This window comes from Hemiscyllium ocellatum, chromosome 34 (assembly GCF_020745735.1).
Source record: "Hemiscyllium ocellatum isolate sHemOce1 chromosome 34, sHemOce1.pat.X.cur, whole genome shotgun sequence".
Classification (NCBI taxonomy): domain Eukaryota; kingdom Metazoa; phylum Chordata; class Chondrichthyes; order Orectolobiformes; family Hemiscylliidae; genus Hemiscyllium; species Hemiscyllium ocellatum.
Window position 1 is genome coordinate 10,403,877 of NC_083434.1, and position 23,148 is coordinate 10,427,024.

The 23,148-nt window shown below is 39.8% G+C and overlaps 1 protein-coding gene across 1 annotated transcript in view; it reads left to right on the forward strand.

Annotated features, from left to right (window-relative positions):
* cap2 (cyclase associated actin cytoskeleton regulatory protein 2) overlaps window positions 1-23,148 on the forward strand; it is a 232,355-nt gene that overhangs the window by 40,802 nt on the left and 168,405 nt on the right. The window contains exons 2-3 of the mRNA XM_060849866.1: window positions 696-829; window positions 9,652-9,758. Coding sequence (XP_060705849.1) covers window positions 706-829; window positions 9,652-9,758 — 231 coding nt within the window. The 5' untranslated portion in view covers window positions 696-705. The remainder of the gene's footprint in view (window positions 1-695; window positions 830-9,651; window positions 9,759-23,148) is intronic.

A 23,148-nucleotide genomic window follows, 5' to 3' on the forward strand; every position in this document is an offset into this window, starting at 1 on the left:
TCTGAAGCAAAGATGGCTAGATTGTTGTTTAATCATGACAAATTTCATTAATGTCCATTAATAGCTGAGCAATTTTTCTGCTTTTGAAAACTGTAACATACATTGATTATTGCACTTCAACTACTTACAGTCTGTGCGCAACACCACTTAAAGATGCTTGGAAAATTTCTTTCAGGAGTGGAATTTTTCATTGGCATTAAAATTACTGCAGAGAATGCTAGCTGTTATTTTTCTGTCCATGGTTCAAAGAGCTCACAGAGGAGGACTGATTTGATTGTTTGTGTTTGTGGCATAAATTGCTTAAAATTGCAAATTTTGATTCATGATGTATTTTGGGGAAAGATTTAAAAGGGACCTAAGGGGCAACTTCTTCACACATGGGGGTATATATGGAATGAGCTGCCAGGGGAAGTAGTATAGACTGGTACAATTACAACACTTGAAAAGCATCTGAATGGGTACATGAATAAGAAAGGTTTAGAAGGATGTGAGCCAAATGGCACTAGATTAATTTACCATATCTGGTTGGTGTGCACTGAAGGGTTTGTTTTTGTGTTGTATAAGTCTATGACTCAATGTTGTTTAAACGCTTGTAAGTAATATTTTGTTACTACTAACTCACACTTTATATTTTTTGGTCAAGATTAACTCATCAAGATGTCTATTTAATTCACTTTAGATTATTTTCTTTACAGTATATCCGTGATGGCGGAGTTGCAAGATTTAGTGGAACGTTTGGAGAAGTCTGTCAAACGACTGGAGTTGGCGTCTTTAAAGATACCAGATGTTATGTCCCCAGTTTCTGATGCAGTGAATGGGGACAATGGAGGTAGTGCACTTGATTTATTATGTTGGCGCTTTTACGAATGTTGTGAACCAAAAGAAAAGTTTAAGGTAATTAGCAAAAGAGACAAAAAGCAGTGCAGATTTTTTTTGTAATAATTTTTTATGAAAAGATGGTGTCAGCAGATGCAATAAATGTTTTAAAAAGTTAATTACATAAATATAGGAAGAATAAATATTTGCAGGCAAAGTGTAGCACTAATTAGATAGCATTTTAATGAGCTGAAACAACACTTTTATGGACTATTTTGCCACCACCATAGAATTAATGATTCAATGGCATATCTAAATATTGCAATAAATGCACAAGAGGTCTTTCACTACACCTCTGATTCAATTTCTGTTGCAACACCCTCGTCCAAACTTCACGTTCTGCAGCTTAAAAATCATTTGATAATTGCTTATTATACAAGCTTAGAACATGATGGTTGGAGTTATAAAGAAGATTGGCAACCAATAACCGTAAGAATCACCTCCGTCCCAAGGCTGAAGAGGTGGTTGTGGTGTAGTGAAACTCAACAATTCTGGCAGCATATGTGGAGAGAACAGAGTTAGCATTTCAAATCCAGTTTTGGATCCCTGGACTCGAAACATTACCTCTGTTTCTGTCCACAGAAGTTGCCAGAGTTTCTCCAGCAATTTCTGTTTTTGTTTGTTTCAGATCTACAGCATTGTAGTCTTTTGTTTTATTTAAATGTTATGCGGGCATAGTTTGAATCCTATGATAGCAGATGGTGAAATTTTAATTCACTAAACAATGTGTATGAGTGTATTGAAGGCTGACTAATGGGGTGGGGGGGGGGAATGCATGAGGTGACATGCATTAGCTCTGAGGAGTTTTTGGGGGGTTGAGGATAAGCGCTAGGTACTACGTTTTGTTTTCTTTCTCATTACTAATGCGTCTGTAACCAGCAATCTGTACACTGATTTCTTTGAAGCCAGTTGGTTTAGATATAATGCAATAGTTCTGTTCCTGTGCAATCCTGCATTATAAGGAAATCACGTAATAGCAGTGCAATTTAAACTAATGGGACTGGCATCACGTTACAATCGATACTGGTAAAGAAAGTTTATATTCAACAAATAATGGTCTAAAATCTCCAATTGCTTTAAAACCGATTCATTTTGAAGAAACGCTTATTGTAGAGAATTGACTTTAAGATTTAGAATGACTTATTTGAAAATACACTTGTGTATTCTGATGACCTGTGCTTTTGGGAAGCCAACAAGTGGTAAGCTCAGCTGCTTTTAATTACTTAGTGCCTACGAGAGTATTTGGCAAAATATGGTTCTGGGGATTTCCTCAAAAGAAAGGCTCTTGGACCCACTATCTCATCAAGTTGCATATTAGATGTCCACTGGACCATGCTAATTATAGCCATGTGTAATGCAGAATTCAGTAGTCATATTTAAATTTCTCTGAATTGTATGCCCATTTCAAACGTGGCAACATTTTCAATAAAAATCAGTGTAAGAAAATGCTTCTACCTTGAATTCACTTTTCGTCATTTACCAGGGTGGATTCCAAACCTTGTGCCCAGAATATTAGATTGGGGTTCTGGATCATTAGTCCACATTATCTATTCCATAATAAGATCAAACATTTGATGAAATTCCGATTGAAATGAAATACATTTTTGCAATTACCAGCTGTTTCTGTTGGACATTCTTTTAAAAAAGAAGTTTCCTGTATGTTGTCATCTTTAAGATTAATTTATTGTGAAATGAGTTGGGAAAGAAATTAGTGTTTTAACTGCAAGTCTTTCTCCTATAATGCATGTTTCGTCAATGCAGTTTGGCTGTAATGCGATTGGTGAATTCGGGAACCTTTTTTTTAAGACGTGAACTATTATGGCTATTTTTTTTTAAGGCTATTATGTAATTCCATCCCGGTTACCTTAAGTCCACTCTGAGTGTATACTTCAGGTCAAGCAAAAGAGGTTGGATGATGGGGCAAACTTTTTTGACTTTGTTGATGTTATCGAGGCTGTTTTAGAAACCTGAAGAATGCTATTAACATCATTGTGAAGGCCTGGGGTGATTGCAGTATGGACTGCTTGCGTGCAGTTTGGCAGAAGTTCTCCCAGATTTTCTTTGATTTAAAGGCACTGAACTGTCAGAGGAGCTTCCAGCAATTAAAGAACATTGTGTCGCTCTTGCAAAGCAAGTTGGATTTGAAGAAGTGGAGACTGATCTAAAACAACTTGTGGCTGTAGGGCAAATTGAAGCTGGAGATGAAGACTAAGTCCAGATGCAACACCATGGAAACTCTCCACTTCTCTTTTGTCTTCTATCCTAAGGGAAGTTGGGAATCAGTTGCAGCTCTTAGAACAATGATGACAATGAAGAATACAGCGGGATGCAGCAGAATAGCAGTTTGTTGCATAAAGTATTATGTGGCACCCTATGAACAACTTCTTCATGAAAGAAGAAAGATGGCAAAGCAGCAAAAACTAGATGCCTTTTTAAAGCCAAACCCCAAGAAGCAGTCAGAGGGCAATGAACCACAGCCATCCACTTCTGGACTGAATATTTTCTTTTGTCGTAACCCTGCACCCAGAACGACACCTGAAAGTAAAGATGCTGATGATGACCCTAAGCCCCTGTCTTAATATAGTACTGTAACTCAGCAAACTCAAACCCCTAAAAGTATTAAATTTATCGTATTATTAAAATATCTGATTTTAACATTTCTTACACTGTGCTATCGTTTGTGTTAGGTTAACTGCAATTTTTGTTTCGTTTTTTTTACTGATATTTTTGGTGGTTCACCCCAACCCTCTTTCCCATAGGCCCCATTATTTTTATTGCACGATTTTCTATTACATGAGGTTGCACAAGATTGCAACTACCACATTAAAGCAGAACACACTGTATTCAAAAATGATGCAATACAGTTTTGAGTAGAATTTTGAAAGAATATGGATAGTAAGACCTTTTTACTAGAGTTGAATAAGGTTTTGATAAGGGTCCCATAGTTATCTCATTCATAAAGTCAGTAAGTATGGGATGCAGGGAGATTTGACTATCTGGATTCAGAATTGGTTGGCTGACAAAAGGAGAGTGTTTGTAGATAGAAAGTATTCTGCCTGCAGGTCAGTGTTGAGTGGGGTCCCGCAGGGCTCTGTTCTTGGGCCTCTGCTCTTTGTAGTTTTTATAAATGACTTGGATGAAGAGGTTGAGGGGTAGGTAAGTAAATTTGCAGATGACACAAAGGTTGGAGATGCTATCGATAGTATCAATGGCTATTGCCGGCTGCAGCGCAACATTGACAGGATGCAGAGCTGGGCTGAGAAATGGCAGATGGATTTCAACCTGGATAAGTGCAAAGTGATGCGGTTTGGAAGAGCGAGCTCAAATGCTGAATATAGGATTAAAGACAGGATTCTTGGCAGTGTGGAGGAACAGAGGGATCTTGGTGTGCAAGTACATTGATCCCTCAAAGTTGCCACCCAAGTGGATAGAGTTGTTAAGAAGTCATATGGTGTTTTGGCTTTCATTAACAGGGGGATCGAGTTTAAGAGCCAGGAGGTTTTGCTACAGCTGTTCAAGTCCCTGGTGATACCACACTTGGAAAATTGTGTCCAGTTCTGGTTCCCTACTATAGCAAAGATCCAGCGGCTTTGGAGAGGGTGTGAAGAAGGTTTACCAGGATGCTGCTTGGACTGGAGGGCTTGCCTTACAAAGACAGGTTGACTAAGCTCAGACTTTTCTCTCTGGAGAGAAGGAGGAAGAGAGGTGACCTGATCGAGGTATACAAGATAATGAGAGGAATGGACAGAGTCGATAGCCAGAGACTTTTTCCCAGGGCAGGATTGACTGGTATGAGGGGTCATAGTTTTAAGATATTAGGAGAAAGGTGGAGGGGACATCAAGAAAGATTCTTTACGCAGAGAGTTATGAATGCATGGAATGCGTTGCCAGCGATGGTGGTGGAAGCAGAGTCATTAGGGACATTTAAGCGACTGCTGGACATGCACGTGTATATCAGTGAGTTGAGGGGTGCATAGGTTAAATTATTATAGTTTACATTAGAATTAACCCTCGGCACAATATCGTGGACCAAAGGGCTGATTCTGTGCTGTCTTTTCTATGTTCTATGTTCTGTGAATATACTTTGATTAATCAATTGAACTATTGGAGAAAAAAGGTGCATCATTTATTGAATAAAATGAATTAATGGGGCATCTTAGCTTAGGTGGTAGCACTCGTGATTTTTGAATCAATAGTGATGGGCCGTGAACCTGGAACAGAGTAATGGATCAAAGTATTACGAGACTTTTTTAGGTAATTTTAAAAACCAGGATACTGCTGAGGGAAAGGAAATAGAAGAATAATTGAAGTAGTAAACAAAACTCTGTCGAACCTTAGGCGCTTTTACTTTAAGTGTGGTTACTACACTTTTGGAATGTCTTATGGATATGAAAAGCTCCTAATAAATGCAAGTTGTTTCTCTCTTAGTGGCTCTCTCTTTTATTTCTTTCTCTTGTGCACTCTCTTTCTTGTGCACTGTCTGTCACCTACACTTGTGCATGTTCTTGCTTTTACACAGGGAGAAAGTGAGGACTGCAGATGCTGGAGATCAGAGTCTAGAGTGTAGTGTTGGAAAAGCACAGCAGGTCAGGCAGCATCCTAGGAGGAGGAGAATCGACGTTTTGGCATTAGCCCTTTATCAAGAATGAGGAGGCATACTTGCTCACATGCTGTTACATGCATAAGTTCTTTTGCCCCCCTCTCACTCACTTGCACACTCACTCTGTTCCATGGAGACAACAGCAGCATACAGAGAGGGGTGTAATGGACATCACTAAGGAGAAGGTGATGGGAAAGCTGAAAAATCTGAAGATGGAAAAAGATCACCCAGACCGGATGGACTACACCCGAGAATTCTGAAGGAGATATTTGCAAATGTAGAGATATTGGGTGTGATCTTTTAAAAATCACTATGGACAGGGAGGGTTCTGAGGACTGGAACACCCTTGTTTTAGAAAGGAAGGAGGCCGAAGACCGGAAATTATAATCCTGTTAGCTTGATCTCAGTCATTGGTGGGATTTTAGAGTCCATTGTTAAGGAGGAGATTGCAGAGTGCTTGGTACTACAGGTAAAATAGAGCTGAATCAGCAAGACCTTGTCAAGGGGAGGTCACTCCAGACAAAAACGTTTGAATTCTTTTGAGGAGGTAATGAGCAAGTGGACAAAGGAGAGCCAGTGGATTTAATCTGTTTGGCTTTGTGGAAGGCTTTTGACAAGGAGGCTAAACTAAATTAGAAGGAGGATAGGAACCTATATAGGGAAACAGAAGAGAGGGAAACAAGGGTTAAAAACAAAAGACAATAAGAAATAAGAAAAGTGATAGGCTGAGAATTCAAGGGGAAGAAACATAAAGGATGAACATGCAAAATAATACTAATGGGACTAAATGTTGAACACGCAAGCCTTAGAGCCTTGTGTCTTAAAGCACAGAGCATTCTCAATAAAGTGGGATGAATCAGTTGTGTAAGTAGATTCAAACAGGTGATATAGTTATGAATACGGAGATGTGACCAGGGATGAAAACTGAATACCCATGTACTGAACTCTTAGGAAGGATGGACAAAAAGGACAAGAGACTCAGGTAGCGTGGCTGGTTAAAGAGGAAATTAATGTAATAGTGATGAAGGATATTAGCTCTGGTTAAATAGAATCAGCATGGGTAGAGCTAGAAATAAAAAAAAAATGGAAAATTTATAGTGGACGTTTCATATAGACCTCTAAATGTATTGGTAACATCAGGGAAGGCATTAAACAGGAAGTTAGGGATGCAAGCAATAAAGATCTGTAATTATGGGCAATTTTAATCTGCATATTGATTAGGAAATCAAATCTGTAGCAATATCATAGAAGATGAATTCCTGGAATGTGTAGGGGATGGTTTTCTGAATCAACACATTCAGGATCCAACTAAAGAACACCATCCTAGACTGGGTATTTTGACACCAGATAAAGGAATAATTGGTGATCTTGCCATGCTTCGGGAAGAGTGACCATAATGTAGGTTTCTTCATTAAATGAAATTGTAGATTCTGATATGACCATCGTGAATCTAAATGCAGGATACTATAATGGTATGAGGCACAAGCTGGGGCTATGATATATTGGGGTATGTTACTGAAAGGGATGATGATAGATAGGCAATGGAACTTAAAGAGCACGTGGAGGAACTGCAACAGTGTTATTTTCTTATTACAGAATGAAAAAAACTGCAGATGCTGGAAATCAGAAACTAAAATAGAAATTACTGGGAAAAAAAAACTAAACCGGTCTGGCAGCATCTGTGGAAAGAATGCAGAGTTAATGTTTTGGGTCCAGTGATCCTTCTTCAGAACTTGGCTTTGGACCTGAAATATTAACTTTGCTTTTTCTCCACAGTTGCTGCCAAACCTGATGAGATTTTCCAGCAGTTTCTATTTTGCAATTGTTCATTCCTGTTTGGTGCAAAGCTAAAATTAGAAAAGTGGTTTGACTATGGCTAACAAGGAAAATTAGTATTTATTCCAAGGAAGAGGCATACAAATTGGCCAAAAAGCAGCAGATGTAAGTAGTGGTAGCAGTTTAGATTTCAGCAAAGGAGGACAAAGGGATTGAGTAAAAAGGGGGGGGGGAATCAATGGGGGGGGGGAAGCTTGTAGGGAACGTACAAACTGTAAAAGTTTCTATAGATATGTGAAGAGAAGAGTTACTGAAGACAAATGTAGGTCCTGTACAATCAGAAACAGGATGATTTATAATGAGGAATAGAAAGATTAAATACCAATCAAAATACATTCTTTGTCACTGTCTCACAAAGGAGGACACAAAAAATGTTGGGGAATTCAGGGTATGGTGACAGGGAGGAATTGAAGGAATTCAGTACTAGGAGGGATATAGTTTTGAGGAAATTGATGGGATTAAAGATCAGTAAATCCCTAGTCCCTGATAACTACACTCCAGAGTACTCGAGGAAATGGCCCTAAAAATAGTGGGTGTGTTGGTGGTGATCTTCCAAGTATGGATTGAAGGGTAGCTAATGTAACCCCACTATTAAAGAAAGGAGGTAGCGAGAACACGCAGAATTAAAGACCATTTAGCTGTACACCTTTGGAAGGGGAAGGGTATAATGTTAGAGCCTGTTAGAAAAGATTTAATAGCAGACTACTTGGAAAACTGATAATTGGGGAGAGTCAACATGGATTTACAAAAGGGAAATCATGCTTGGTAACTGTACTTAGATGATATTTTTGAGGACGCAATTAGAAGCTGTAGAGTTGTTGAGAGGGATCCAGTTGATGTGTTTTACTTGGACTTTATAAAAAGGCTTTTGATAAGGTACCACATAAGAGAATAGCATGTAAAATTAAAGTGCATGGGATTGGAGGTAGTGTGCTGACATGGATAGACAACTGGTTGACCGAAAGGAAACAGTAGAAATCAACAAGTCTTTTTTCAAGAGGCAGGTAGTGACTAATGGGGTGCCACGGGATTCAGTGTGAGGGCACCGGCTTTTGACAATTTTTGTTAATTATTTAAATGAGGAAACTTAATGTAATAGTTCCATGTTTGCAGATGACACAAAATTGGGAGGGAGAACTGGGGTGAATGCAGAGAAGCTTCAGATTGATTTGGACAAGTTGAGTGAGTGGGTAATGCATATCAGATGCAGTATAATATAGATGAATGTGAGTTATCCACTTTGGTAGCAAAGGTGGGAAGGCAGGTGATTATATGAATGACGATAGATTGGGAAGGAGGATTTGCAGCAAGATCTGAATGTCCATGTACACTAATTTGGTATAAGTAAGCATGTAGGTGCAAGATGTCAAATGGTATGCTGGCCTTCACTTAGGATTTGAGCACAGGAACTGGGATGCCTTGCTGCTTGGGCCTTATTAAGACCATACCTGGAGTGTTGCATGCAGTTTATTCTGAGGAAGGATGCTCTGGCTATTGAGGGCATGTAATGAGTTCAACGAGCCTGATTACTGGGATAGCAGGACTGATTGTAAGAGAGACTGGATTGATTAAAACTATATTCAGCGGAGATTAGTAGAATGAGTGGGGATCACATGGCAACATATAAAATTCTAACAGGAATTGACAGGGTATATGTAGGATGGATCTTCCTGATGATCAGGGAGTCCAGAACCAGAGGTCACAGTTTATGGACATGAGGTAGACCATTTAGGACTGAGATGAGGAGAAATTTTTTCACCTAGAGAATGAGCCTGTGACGTTCTCTGCCATAGAACATGGTTGAGTCTAAAGAATTGATTGTTTTCATTAAGGAGCTAGTCCTTATGGTTAAAGGGGTCAAAGGATATGGGGAGTCGGGTGATCAACCTTGATCATATTGAATGGTGGAGCAGGCTCAAAGGATTGAGTGGCTTACTCTTGTTTTTATTTTATCTGTTTTGGTGTAACTTGTTTTCAGGAAAAATGTGCTGTTTTCATGTAGATAGATTTTTTTTGTAGTGCACAACATGATTTTGCTCTTTAAGTATCATTGACATTTCAGCTGTTTCTATGTTGCATCTATATGTTTTAATTGTCCTTTAACCAATATTGATAGCTTGATTTAGAGAAAGGAATGAGCAGTGTGCTGAGAGTAAAGGAAAGATAAGGAAATGGAAATCAAACTGTCAATAGGGAAGGTAGAAGTAAGAAGTGAAATTCATTGGTAGATCCACTACACCAAAGCCCCCCAACTCAATTTATATATTTAAGCAGTTTAATATTTCTTTTAAAGGAAGCAATTATGGTTGAGTATAACTTCTGTTTTCTCCTTTTCATAGTTCAAGATCTGGCACCATATGTGGAAGCTTTCGATGTTGTGTTGGCAGGTCCTGTTGCAGATTTTATGAAACACAGTAGGATCCTTGGGGAAGATGTGGAGAAACATGTAAGTAGTTAAATCTGTGCTATTCTCAGAAAGCTGACCTTGAATTGACTATGCATCAATAGATCACATTCTTTTCAGCTGTATTGATCTTCGGTAATATAAGTTTTACCATATCTTGTACAATCCAAGGTCACTTGCAAGGTTCTGTGGTTTGCTGTTGCTTCATTACACAATTTTTGGATAGTATTATCCTGTATTCCATAAGTCCTGTTTGTGTACCCGCTTTTGTTCTTCACGGACCCCAATTAAAGGTCAAAGGAACTGATATAAGCCCGTGAACCTTTTAAAAATGTTTATATTACATGGATAATGACCTTTTTGGCTCACCTGGTATAAGTTGGTGTTTATTGCCAACACGGGATCTCCCATGCTAATTACCTTCTCCCACTTGACCAAGTATTACTATTTCTGTTTTAGCTACTCCTGCCAGAAGATCTTCTGTCATGACATGCCATGCTTGTCTGTCTTGTCCGACACTTATACATCCATTTTACCTCATATCCATTGTACTCTTGAGATGTCCATCGTCCATCTGTGTTTGGGTCGAATCCTCTTTCTGCTGCCTTCCACTTTGCCCTCGAAAATATATCTATAACTTTTTAGTGTTGGTAAAAAGGCTGAAGTATTGACACATTTGTTTTTGGATTTTAATGTTTTTAGCTCTTTTGCTTTTGCAATTTCAAAGAGTTCTTCATTTGTTTTATTGGCTGTGTATAGAATTTTTAAAATCTCAGCACCTACATTTTAAAGGTCTCTAATTTCATCCACAGATTTGTATTCATTGTCCAGGTTTTAGGCCTACAGGAAAGTTGATAGAATGTAGCATCCTATGAACTTCTTCCTTATTAGAAATTTGAATTTTCTTGTTGTTAACATTGCCTTCACCTTCTCAAATCTAACTGTCAATCTATAGTCTTGTGACTTCTGCATCATACCTGTTATCCTCTGTAATCATTTGTCCTAAATAACTTACCCACCTGTTCCAGTATGACACTATTTAGTTAAGATTTCATTGTAATTTGTTATTAATTCCTTCTAAGTGACATTGTTTTTGACTTTTTAATATTCTTCCTCAATCCATATTTGAACTTTTAGACTTGACTTGATATGCAATATTTTATGAAACCTTTCTAAATTGGCAAGTAGAGCTGTGCCATTGGTGAGTCACAATTTTATGCTCTTGTCTCCAATTTCTACCCCTGCAAATGCAACATCATCTTCTCTAAATACCTGTTCTGCGTACAGATTGAATAATTTTGGTGACAGTTTCAAGGCTTGCCATACTGTTCACTTGAGACATTTCAAATTGTCTCTCTTCTAGCCTGATATTTGCTGTTGGTTCCAGTATAGTTCAGACAACTCTCATGTCTTTACCACTAATGATGTTGATCTAATATAATTTTGTTAAAGGAACAAGATGAATATATTGCATAAGCATATGTGTTCAAAGTAAAAATTAGCAGTGAAAAAACCCGGTAATATCTAGGCTAGTGTTATGCTTCATGAAAAAGGTGAATCTGTGAATTGTGAACTGTGTTAGTCTGATTGTTCATTAATGTGCACATGGATTTCAAAGAGAGAATTTGTGTGGCATTTTGGAGAATAGGTGAAACCTGCACACTGAAAAGTAGATGATTTGTAGCTGGGAAACATTCAAGTTACAAGACAAACAATGCAGCAGAAGGGTAGATGGCATTCGTGAATTTAGAAACAGGCTCGATATCCCAAATGAATTTGGTTGTAGGTAAACTTAGAGTTAGAATGCATAGTTTAAAGTGGACACTTTGGAGATTGATCAGAACAGGAAACTACGATCTGCTGTCTTATAGTGACATCACAACATGTGATGCTCTGGTACAGGGGCAGTCGTAGTCTATCAGCGTGTGTGGATCTATCTTTCATAAGACCCAAGAGATAACAATATTAAAATCAAAAATTCCAGACTGCAACATCAAGTCTAATCAATATTATTACCCTCTGAAGCTTACCACAGTGGAAACAGTTGCATCCCAGAAAGGGTCAGAGTATATATGTTATAGGAAGATAAGTCTATTGCGTTTGGTTCTAAAGTTTACAACAGCTCAGGCAAACAAATCCAGCATAGAAGAGGAAAGCCATTCCTTAGTTTTTTTTATAATACAATGGTTTCAAATGTATTTATTCAGGAAGCATTTTATGATTCATAGCAATCACAAACTGGAAATGTTCTGTTGAAAACCTCCACGACTACAGCATCTAATTGTGATGGTCATGTTGTGAGGTACGATACAAACTAGGCTCACAAGACTGTTCCGGATGCTTTTTGCAAACTTGCAGATCCAACTGAGAACAAGGAAGTCTCCATGTCAATTGCATTCGGTGTCATACATATTAATCCTAGCCAAGCGGAACAGATTCTGGAAGCTATTTTTGATGTCTAGCCGTGCCAACTCAGGGTGCATCATCTGAGGATAACCTAAAACACACTCAACAAATCCCTGAACATTCAGAAATCATGAGGATTATCTTGCAGAATGTAACCTTCAAAGGCAAACAACTGATTAATCCATAAACTCTACATTGTGATATGCTTTACTGTATGCACATGGGTCACATGTTCACAGAAAAATCAAGATTTTATCATGTAAATATATCTATTGGCCTGACATCGATAAATTGATCAAATTGTATGAAACATGTCAACCTCAACAAGTGGGAGAATAACTTTATCCACTCTACATTCTTTCTGAGGCATGGCACATCTGATATTTTCTCTACACCCTCATGATTATTTTACCAATTTTTTTTTTAAAAGACACATTAAAGATACCACATGCATTGTACATTAACTGCCACATTAATTATGTTTGATGTTTCTTCAAGCTTTCTGATTATGGTATGCAGTACAAATGCAGTACACCGTAAGGTATTTTAGGTGTTGGAGGTGATCTCCTCAAATTCCAGGAGCAGCAGTTACTATTTTACGGGCTGTTGCATTGTTTTGGAACTTTGAGGGGACAAAAGTACAAAACACCAGCACCTAAAAATAGCTGGAAGACAGACAAAGGCAGTAACTACATGGTCAGAGAAAGAAACATAATACTGATTTCTGACAAAGTCGTGAATCTGCGACGAGAAAGTGAGGACTGCAGATGCTGGAGATCAGAACTGAAAATGCGTTGCTGGAAAAGCGCAGCAGGTCAGGCAGCATCCAAGGAGCAGGAGAATTGACATTTCGGGCATGCCTGAAATGTTGATTCTCCTGCTCCTTGAATGCTGCCTGACCTTCTGCGCTTTTCCAGCAACACATTTTCAACAGTAGTGAATCTGCACAGTTACTACATTTGCTGTTTTGAGTCTAAGTATCTCTGGACATCTGGGAAAGTTAACAACAATGAAATTCACATCTGACCTTGGATGAACCTGTGTATGAGAGAGCTCACTACTCAGGATCAGATAAGCGCATAGCTTTTGAATGTAACCTTGCTGTAAATCTACAATAGTGAGTAGAGTGGGTTCGTTCTTGATGACATCTGTCTCTTGATTAAAATTTAAAAATATAAACCATAAGTGCAAGGTTTGTGAAGGTTTGTAGCTCAGGTTGAGGTTTAGGGTGTAGGTTTGCTCGCTGAGCTGTAAGGTTTGATATCCAGACGTTTCATTACCTGGCTAGGTAACATCATCAGTGGCAACCTCCAAATGAAGCCTTCACTTGGGGGTCGCCACTGATGATGTTACCTAGCCAGGTAATGAAACGTCTGGATATGAAACCTACAGCTCAGCGAGCAAACTTACTCCCCTTAAACCATAAGTATTGGGTTAGTCTGAAGTGATGTTTTCTTTTTAGAGCAATGAGATGGTGCTATTTTCTGGGCTGTAGATTGTAAAGGAACAAAGATTGCCTTTAGTAGAGTGATGCGCTCTTCCTTTCAGATGCAAGAATTTGGGGAGAGTTTCCATGTTACGCATTGTGTGCGCAGAAAATGTCCTTGGTTGCGAATCCTATCAGATAGCATGGTTCGGATAGAATGGTAGTTAGACGCAATAAGGAATTTACAGGAACTGGGGGTGTGATGGATGGCAGTTACAGGAAGAGAGAAAAACTGCCATTACAGTCAGGTAGATGGGTTAACTTCAGGAAAGGTAGGAGGAGGAGGCACGTGGTGCAGGAGTCTCCTGTGGCTATCCCCATTTCAAGCGAGTATACTGTTTTGGAAAGTGTAGGGAGTGATGGACTCTCAGGAGAATGTAGCACATCAAGCCAAGTTTCTGGTATTGAGAACAGCTCTAATGTAATGAGGGGTACGTCGGGTTCCAAGTGATCAATTGTGATAGGGGACTCTAAAGTCTGAGGCACAGGCAGACATTTCTGCAACCAGCAGCAAAACATCAGAATAGTGTGTTGCCTCCCTGGTGCCAGGATTAAGGATATCTCAGAGGGTGCAGATAGTACCGTCCAAACCCACAGTCACTTTCATCTAGAAGGACTGGGTCCCAGATACTTGGGAACATCACAACATAGAATTCACCATCCTTTCTTGGAAATATATTGCTATTCCTTCAATGTCACTGGCTCAAAATCCTGAAATTCCCTCCCTCACAGCATTGTTCATCTACCTATAGCACATGGAGTACAGCGGTTCAAGAAGGCAAATCTCTAGCATGTTCTCAAGGCAACTGGGGATGGCAATGAATGCTGGCTCAGCCTGCAATGCCTACATCCCACTAGTGAATGAATAAAAAAAGGTTGAATAGAAAATATCTATTAAGTTTCACTAAGATTTCAGACATAAGTTACGTTTTACACCATGTCCTGTTGAAGAGAGAGTTCTTATTGCATACTGGTAGTGTCCCTATCTCTGAGCCAGGAAACTATTCTGAATAGTTTTAAAAAGAAATGATGCCCTACCGTGTACTTCCTAATTTTGCAGCAGTACACTGATGCAGCTGTAAGCATTAAATCCAGGTGTAATTTATTCAGACCTTGTCTTGTCATGGAGATATAGTCATGTGTGCATGCTGGGAATTGCTATCCGTTAGCTTGAAATAAAGCTTTTCAGCAGAGGGTCTTTTAGATTCAAGCCTGAAACCTCTTGGAGAGAAAAGACCCTCTCATGGAAAATGTTACTTAAAGATTTATTTATCTGCATATCTTTAAAAATTGCTACTGTATAGCTTTACCTTAATTCTCTCTCACTTTTAATCTGTAATTGACATCCACAACATAGCAAGTTCATATCAGTGCTTCCATTGACTTATCTTCTTTCATTTCCTAATAGATTTAAATCTCACATTTCCTTACTATCGCCTTATTAGAATAGTCAAGTCAACTTTCCTTATTTTGATCTTATTGGTATATTTTCATTTCAGATTTGATATATTTTGCATTTGAAAAGTTAAAAGACATAGGTGCAAGCTGTGATGCTGAAGGCGAGCTTGAGGACCTCCCCTGAAAGCAGCATTAACACATTTGACATAAACTGTGATTTTCAACAGATGGTAATTAAATCATCAGCAACAGTCAAAGGCATAGCATTGGTTTTCACATGTACTCAACCTCCCCACCACCTCTCCCAATTCTGCTGCTAATTATCAGACTGCCCATTCAACGTTGAGTTGAGGATCCAGCCCATCCCCTGTGGTATACTATTCATGACATTCTTTTGGCTTGGAAAAGACCTATTTATTCCTATTCTCTGCTTCCTTTATGTAGTCAATATCCTATTAATGCTAATATGTAACCCCCAACACCATGAAATTTTATTTTTCATAATAAACCTTTTGATGTGGCATCTTATCAAATATCTTCTGGAAATCTAAGGACTTTGGTTCTCCTTTCTCTACAGCACAAGTTACTACTTCAAAGAAATGCAATAAATTAGTTAAACATGATTTCCCTTTGACAAACCATGTTGGTGCTGCCTGATTACCTTGAGTATATCCAAGTGACCTGTTATAATGCCTTTAATGTTAGGACCATTGGTTTTTCTTTATTTTCATTATTTTGGTTCAGAGCTGTGAGGTGACAAATGGACTTGACATTTGGACTCTGAATACTCTATAGATGTTCTGACTCCAAAGAAGTATTATGTTCAAACAGATGGTGGATGTTTGACTATTAACTGGGGTCTCACGGAGTGTCAACTAGTCTAAGAAAAAGAATCCAGAGTTTAAAGCTACTTGAAAGTGTGTTTTTATTAAGATTGTGGGTATCAAGAATGCAGGAAGGAGATCTGATTGCTGTCTGGTTATCCTCCAGTGATCAGTTTATTGAAATTTCAGCGAATAGAACCACAGTTATAAGTACTAAATGAATATTCATCAGAGCCTACTGGAAACTGTTTGCATTAACTGGTGACTACAGAACCAAACGAGATACAAATCTGTGTGTCTCTAATAATTTAGATTGTGGAGACTGCTTAAATGAACTGACCAGTTACATCTCATTTATTTTTCTTTGGATTTATCCCTTAACTGTGTCTTTTTTTTGATTGTGTGAGAGTTGGGGCTAGAATCAAAGATGGTTGGGGTTAAATCATAGCCATTAATTAGCTTATTTTGTTGCTTAACTTAGTCCAGCTAAAGCTATTGTATTAATAATTCTTTTGATTAAGCTATAAACCCAGTGCCTGGTGTCCTTTATTCACGAAGTCTGGTACTGATTATTCAGTAAGTCCAGTTAGGAATCATGGGGGTCAATGTTGAGGGTCATTGAATATTTTAATTTTACTGTGTCGTAAATATAGGAAGACTGATTTGGCAGTCTGTCTTCATGTCATGATAGCTTCTAATATCATCCAAAAGAGCAGGGTGTGCTGCTGATGTCTATCTGTACCTCACCACCCCTCTAAACACCTTCCATGGTTCCTAACTGTCAGAAATTCAGAACTGGATATATAGAAATTTCCTTAACTAACTTTTTAAAACATTTTGTCTGCCTATTGCAAACTCCATTCCTTAGTGGCCAGTTCTAGAGATCTACAACACAGAAAAAGGCCTTTTGGCCCATTGCCCACACGTGGGTCAATACAATTCTATTCTTCCAGATGTATTGCTGCTTTAATGATTGCAACCTGTTTGATGCCAAACTAAGCTTTAAATCATCACTTGCATCTGCATCGTCATCAGTAAGACCATCTATTTCCCTACTGTAACATTGTCTGAATCCATGCAGTAAATCACATGTCTGTGCCTTTTCTGGTACAACAGTACTTCACTGCATTTTTAGCTGGCAAATCATATTGTCGTACAAAAGTCTGATTGTCTCAACTCAAGCTAGGTCCTTTTCAACTATCACTCCTGTGTTCGCTTACCTATTGATTCCTCCAACTGTGACTTTGTCGTTGTTCCCTAAACAACAACATAAGTTTATATAGCCCCTTCTATGAAACATTCCAAGACACATCACAAGAGAATTATAAACCAAATCATAACATCAAGACACATAAGGACTGGATTTTAAGATACTCTTGTGGGCAGACAAAGCAGCAAATGGGCTAGTAAAGTAGCACACCATCTTGCCTGCCCACCATTCTACAACTTTAAAAGTTAGAGACAAAAAACACTGCAGATACTGGAATTCAACATAGACAAGCAGGAAGCTGGAAGAATGCAGCAAGCTAGGCAGCATCAGGAGGTGGAGAAGAAGTTTTGAGTGTAACCTGTTTTCAGGAATGGGGGTGGGAGTAAAGGGAGCTGCAGATACAGGGGGTGGTGGGGGCAGTGTGGTGAAGTGGGGATAGGTGAAGACAGGCAGAGGGTACAATCTGATTGCTCCTGGGAAGAATGCATTTAGTAGGTGGCTGGGAGGAGTGGAAGGGGTTGCTGGGAAGGGAGGTTATTTAAAGTTGGAGAACTCAATGTTGAGTCTTCCAGGCTGTAGGCTGCGGGGATGGAAGATGAGATGCGGTTCCTCCAATTTGCAGTTTGGTTCGGTGTGGCAATGGAGGAGGCTAAGGATTGTCATATTGGAAAGGGAGTGGGAAGGGGAATGAAAATGGGCAGTGACTCGGAGGTTCAATTGGCCCCTGTGTGAAATACTTGGCAAGCCATTCCAAAAGTTTACGTTTGGTCTCCCTGATGTAGAGAAGACCATATCAGGAGCACCTGATGCAGTAAACTACGTTAGAAGTGAACCTCTGTCTCACCTCGAAGGATTATTTGGGACCCTAGTTGGAGGTGAGGGGGGGGATGAGAGTTGTGTGTCAGCACGTTTTGTTTCATTTCCAGTTGCAGGAGAAGATACCTGGGGGTTCGGGGGGATTGGTGGTGCCAACCAAGGACTGGAGAAGGTAATGGTCTTTGCGGAAGCCAGAGAGGGGTGAGGAGGGGGAAGATGTGGTGGTGGGATCTACTTGGAATTGGCAGAAGTGTTTAAGGATGATGTGTTAGATGTGGAGACTATATGGGGTGGGAGGCGAGGTCAAGGAGGGAAGTCTATCTTTATTGCATTTGGATTGGGGATGGGTTTAAGGCAGTGGAACGGGAAATGGAGGTGGTGCGATGGAGGGCTGTCTGGATGTTGGGGTTGAGACAGCCCTCCAACACACCACCTCCATTCCCAGTTCCACTGCCCTAACCCCCCCCCCCTTCAAATGCAATAAAGACAGAGTCCCCCTTGTCCTCACCTACCACTCCAACAGTCTCCGCATCCAACACATCATCCTTGAACACTTCTGCCAACTCCAATTAAACTCCATCACCAAGAACGTCTTCCGCTCTCTACCACCCACAAGGACCGTTCCCTTTGCCTGTCCTTGGTTTGCACCACACTACCCAAAAACACCCGAACCCCAGGTACCTTCCCTTGCGACTGGAAAAGATGCAAAACTTGCCAGTACACCCCCTCCCTCACCTCCATCCAGGGCCCCAGTCAGTCCTTCCAGGTGAGATGGGGATTCACCTGCCTCTCTTCCACCCTAGTTTATTGCATCAGGTGCTCCCAATATTGTCTTGTCTACATTAGGGAGACCAAACATTAAACTCGGAATAGTTTGCTGAACCTCTCAGCTGGGCCCACAGGGGCTAACCAGACCTCGCAGTTACTGCCCATTTCCAATTTCAGATAACCTCCCTTCCCAGCCCTTTCCCCTCCCTTCCACTCTTCCCAGCCACCTACCGGATTCATTCTGCCCATTGACCAACCAGGTCATACCCCGTACCTGCCTTCATCTATCCCGATTTCACCACTCTGCCCCCACCCCTGCAGCTCTCCTTACACCCACCTCCAGTCCTGAAGAAGGGTTAAATCTGAAACGTCGACTCCTCCGCAATTTTATAAGTGGCAGTGGAGTTCTTTGGCTGTTTGCCCTCAATCAGCTAAGTCCCTTAAGTGAGAAATTAATGCACATGTTGCCAGCACTCAGTTAATTGATGGCAGGAAAAGTGTGCACCTATATTATAGGGTGGACTTTTGATTTTGTGGGCTGCTGGTCAGTAAATCGGGTTGTGCATGGTTTGTTCCCTTTTTGGGTCCCCAGTGCAAATTAGCTCCCTATCCCCCACCTGCTTTCCTTAATTTCTCCCTTTTGTATGGAACATGTTGACCCCAGTGATATCCCAGGCTTGCTGGTGTTCCAGAACATCTGTGGTTGCTCTTCCTACAGAGCCTCCTGCAATATCAGCAGTGACCACCATGCTTAATAGCACTGTTGGTACTGCAGAGCTGGTGATGCCTACTTGGCCAGCAGCTCTGACTTGGGACTTGCCCCTGGTTGGGAAGAAGGTCTCACCTCATAATAGTTCAGGCCAGTCATAATTAAAATTAAAAAGTGGGCAGACTAATTGGATATGGTCTTGCCCCGACACTTAAGCTGATAAGCCAGGAGCCCACCCTCAGTGTTTCACCTAGTCCAGGGAGTTATTTGTTCAGATGACCAAAAGTTTCCTCACAGAAGTTGGTTTTAAGGAGTATTTGTAAGGAAGATAGTGATATGAAGATGTGGGTCTACTGTACCTTTTCAAGAAAGTTGAAAGCTAGCAGAAATACCTGACAGCGCCAAGTGTTTGAACCAAATATAATGTAACCTTTTGGTCCAGCAGCTAGTGTAGCTTGTTGCCTGGAGATAAAAACAAATTTGAATTATGCCAATTAAGTTAAATTACGCCCTAAAGTAACAAACTCCAAGTTTGAATTTAGTATATTGACAATATTAAAAGCCAGTCACTCAATCCAATGCTGCAGGGGACAAGACCAGGAAAAATTGAACAGTTTAGGGAGAACAGCTAAGCATCCACATCTGCAGACTGCCTGGACAATTAGCTCTCAATGGTACTGTTATTGATCAGTGACCTATGAAACAGAAACAGGAACAGCGGGTCCTTGATAAGTATGTGCCAGTCAGGCAGGGAGGAAGTTGTCGAGCACGGGAGCCGTGGCTCACTAAGGATGTTGAATCTCTTGTCAACAGGAAGGAGAAGGCTTACGTGAGGATGAGATGTGATGGCTCAGTTAGGGCGCTTGAGAGTTACAAATTAGCCAGGAAGGACCTAAAGAAGACCGAGGAAGATACACAGAAAATTCGACAGCTGGCTGGTTTTGAAATTTGAATTTTTGGTAAATCTTAATCGGGATGTTATCAGACTGATATTGTAGAAAGGGAAGGTAAAAGATAGGTTAGAGAAAAGAGTTGTAAATAGTTGTTAATTATTCTCGGTTATACTTTAAGAAATAAAGGTGTTAATTTTTACTTTAAGTAGTAACCTTTTGGATCGTTCTCCACCTCTTGAATTTTCACAGATTACGCACAGGGTAAATCTTTTCTGTGTTGCTGATTTAAAATACCCCATGTCGAAATAACAAAGTCAGGAAGTTATAGGGAAGACATTTCAGAGTTTGGGATCTGGGCAACTGAACTTCCAGCGATAATTGTTGGAGTGAGTAAATAAAGGATCCTCAAAAGGCAAGAATTAGAGGAGTGCAGATATTTCAGAGGTTTGTGTGATGAGAAGAGGTTAAAGGTAGGGAGGGATTTGAAACCTCTTTCTTTTAATAACTGCTTTAAAACCTATTTCTGACTAAATTTATTTATTGGTCACCTGTGGTGTAAAATTTTAATTGATCTAACTCTTGTGAAGCACTTCAGGAAATTTTACAATATTGAAAGTGTTATGTCAATAAAATGGTCAGTATCATAGTCAGTAGCTACCAAGTAAGTGTAGTGTTTTGTTCCATCTAACAGTTTGCATCCTCAACACCTTTTTAGATGCACGTAACATATACCAGATGACATTAAGGAGCTACATGTCAATGGTGGTTACAAAGTCAGAACTGCTTCTCTCCATTCAAAACTGAATTTTGCCAATCCAATAGAATTACAGTGGGGTGGGGGTGGGGGGTGGAAATATGGGAAGGAATTTGAGGTGATAATGATCACAGATATTTAATGAGGTGCAAAATTCACAAATGTTTCTATGGTTGTGGTAATAAAAGCAGAAAATGCTGAAGAAACTCTAGTCCTAACAGCATCTGTGAAGAGAATCACTGAGCATTAAGCACTATTTAGATAACATAAATTGATATGCTACAGTTCTGAATTAAATTAATTTTAAGAATATTTGTGCAGTTTTATTTGTCCTGGAAAACACTTTCTCAACAAGGTCTTTAACATCAAGAGCCTGATGCTTGATTTGAAATATGGAGGCTGCAGTTTGAATTACTGTGCGGAACATTGTTGTTTCACCATATGTCTTTGTTATTTTTAATTGGATGTAGTCCATGCTAACCCACTCCTTTCATATGGCTACATTTTACTTAAGTTCTGACAGCTTTTTTCATGTTATTTTAATAGCTCCTTTCCTTTTTGTCCTCTTACTATCATTCCTTATCCTCTATTAATGGACCAACTGCACCTGTCTGCAATTTAACAGTCTTTGCCTCTCTCGAGCTCTTCTGTTAGCCCAATCAACATTTAGCAACCACAGCTGGAAAGTGACAGCTGAGAGAAAATCAACAGTTGGGGTAACATTAAAAGTTATTGTAGATGTCATTGGAGGTGAGGCTGTAAAAGACTCTATAGTGATTGTGCAGACTGTCAGTAAATTACTCTTGTGTTTAGTGTCATAGAGTCAGACAGCACAGAAGAAGACTTTTCAGTCCAACTTATCCATGCTGACCAGGTTTCCCAAACTGAAGTAGTCCCATTTGCCTGCATTTGACCCATATCCCTCTAAATCTTTCCTGTTTATGTACCTATCCAAATGTCTTTTAAATGTTGTAATTGTACTCATCATGACCACTTCCTCTGGCAGCGCACTCCATATCTGCACAACCCTCTGTGTGAAAAAGTTGCTCCTCAGGTCCCTTTTAAATTCTTTCTCCTCTCACCTTAAACCTCTAGTTTTGGACTCGCAGACCCTGGGGAAAGACCTTGGTTATTCTTATTATCTGCTTCTCATGATTTTACAAATCTCTGTAAAGTCATCCCTCAGCTTAATTTGCTTCATGGAAAGAAGTCGCAGCCTATCCTACCTGTCCTTATAACTCATCCTCCACTCTGGCAACATCCTTGTAAATTTTTATTGCACAGTCTCCAGTTTAAAACATTCTTTCTCCACCTAAGTATTTCCTCATTCAACTGCATAATGCTTGCCATGTTGCTTAGCCTGAATGGTTTCTTCCGCATGTGTTGATTGCTCACAACCAAACCTGTTTGTCCACTGGTACATCTGAGTGCTTCCCAGCATGGCATCACAGGTGTGGTACTCGGCCTGAAAGCTTGCTTAAATGCTTGTGATATGTCTGAGCCATGAAAGAATATAAGTAAGAGGAAAACAAATCATAAATTAAGGAAAAGAAACAAGTAGAGTATTTTACATATCTATATGGTAAGATTTGGGAAGTTCATTAATTGGATACCTCCTTCAGTGGGCTGACATGGGTATGACTGCCTAATAAATGACTTCCTTTTGTCCTACAAGGCAGTGTGATGAGAATGACTGATTGATTGATTCCCATTTCTTCCAACTATGTTTCCTCCTTTATAAATGGTGAACAAGCTTTGAAGAGACAGGATTTGAGTTATCCATGCAACATTCCAAGACTCTGATCTGTGCTTATAGTCAGTTAGTATATCACTGGTCCAGCTAGGTTTTTAGGTGAAAGTGAGGACTGTAGATGCTGGAGATCCGAGTCTAGATTAGAGCAGTGCTGGAAAAGCACAGCGACTCAGGCAGCACCCGAGGAGCAAGGAAATTGACGTTTCGGGCAAAAGCCCTAGGTTTTTAATCATTGCTGAATGTCCCTCAAGGGTGCCAATGGTAATTTCATTGAATGTCAAGGGAAGATGGCAAGATTCTCTCTGGCTAGAAATAGTTTTTGACGAGAACTTTTGGGGCATGACAATTACTTGTCACTGGTTAACTTGTGAAAGTGCAGATTAATTGGAAAAACCAGCATGAACTGTTGAAGGCA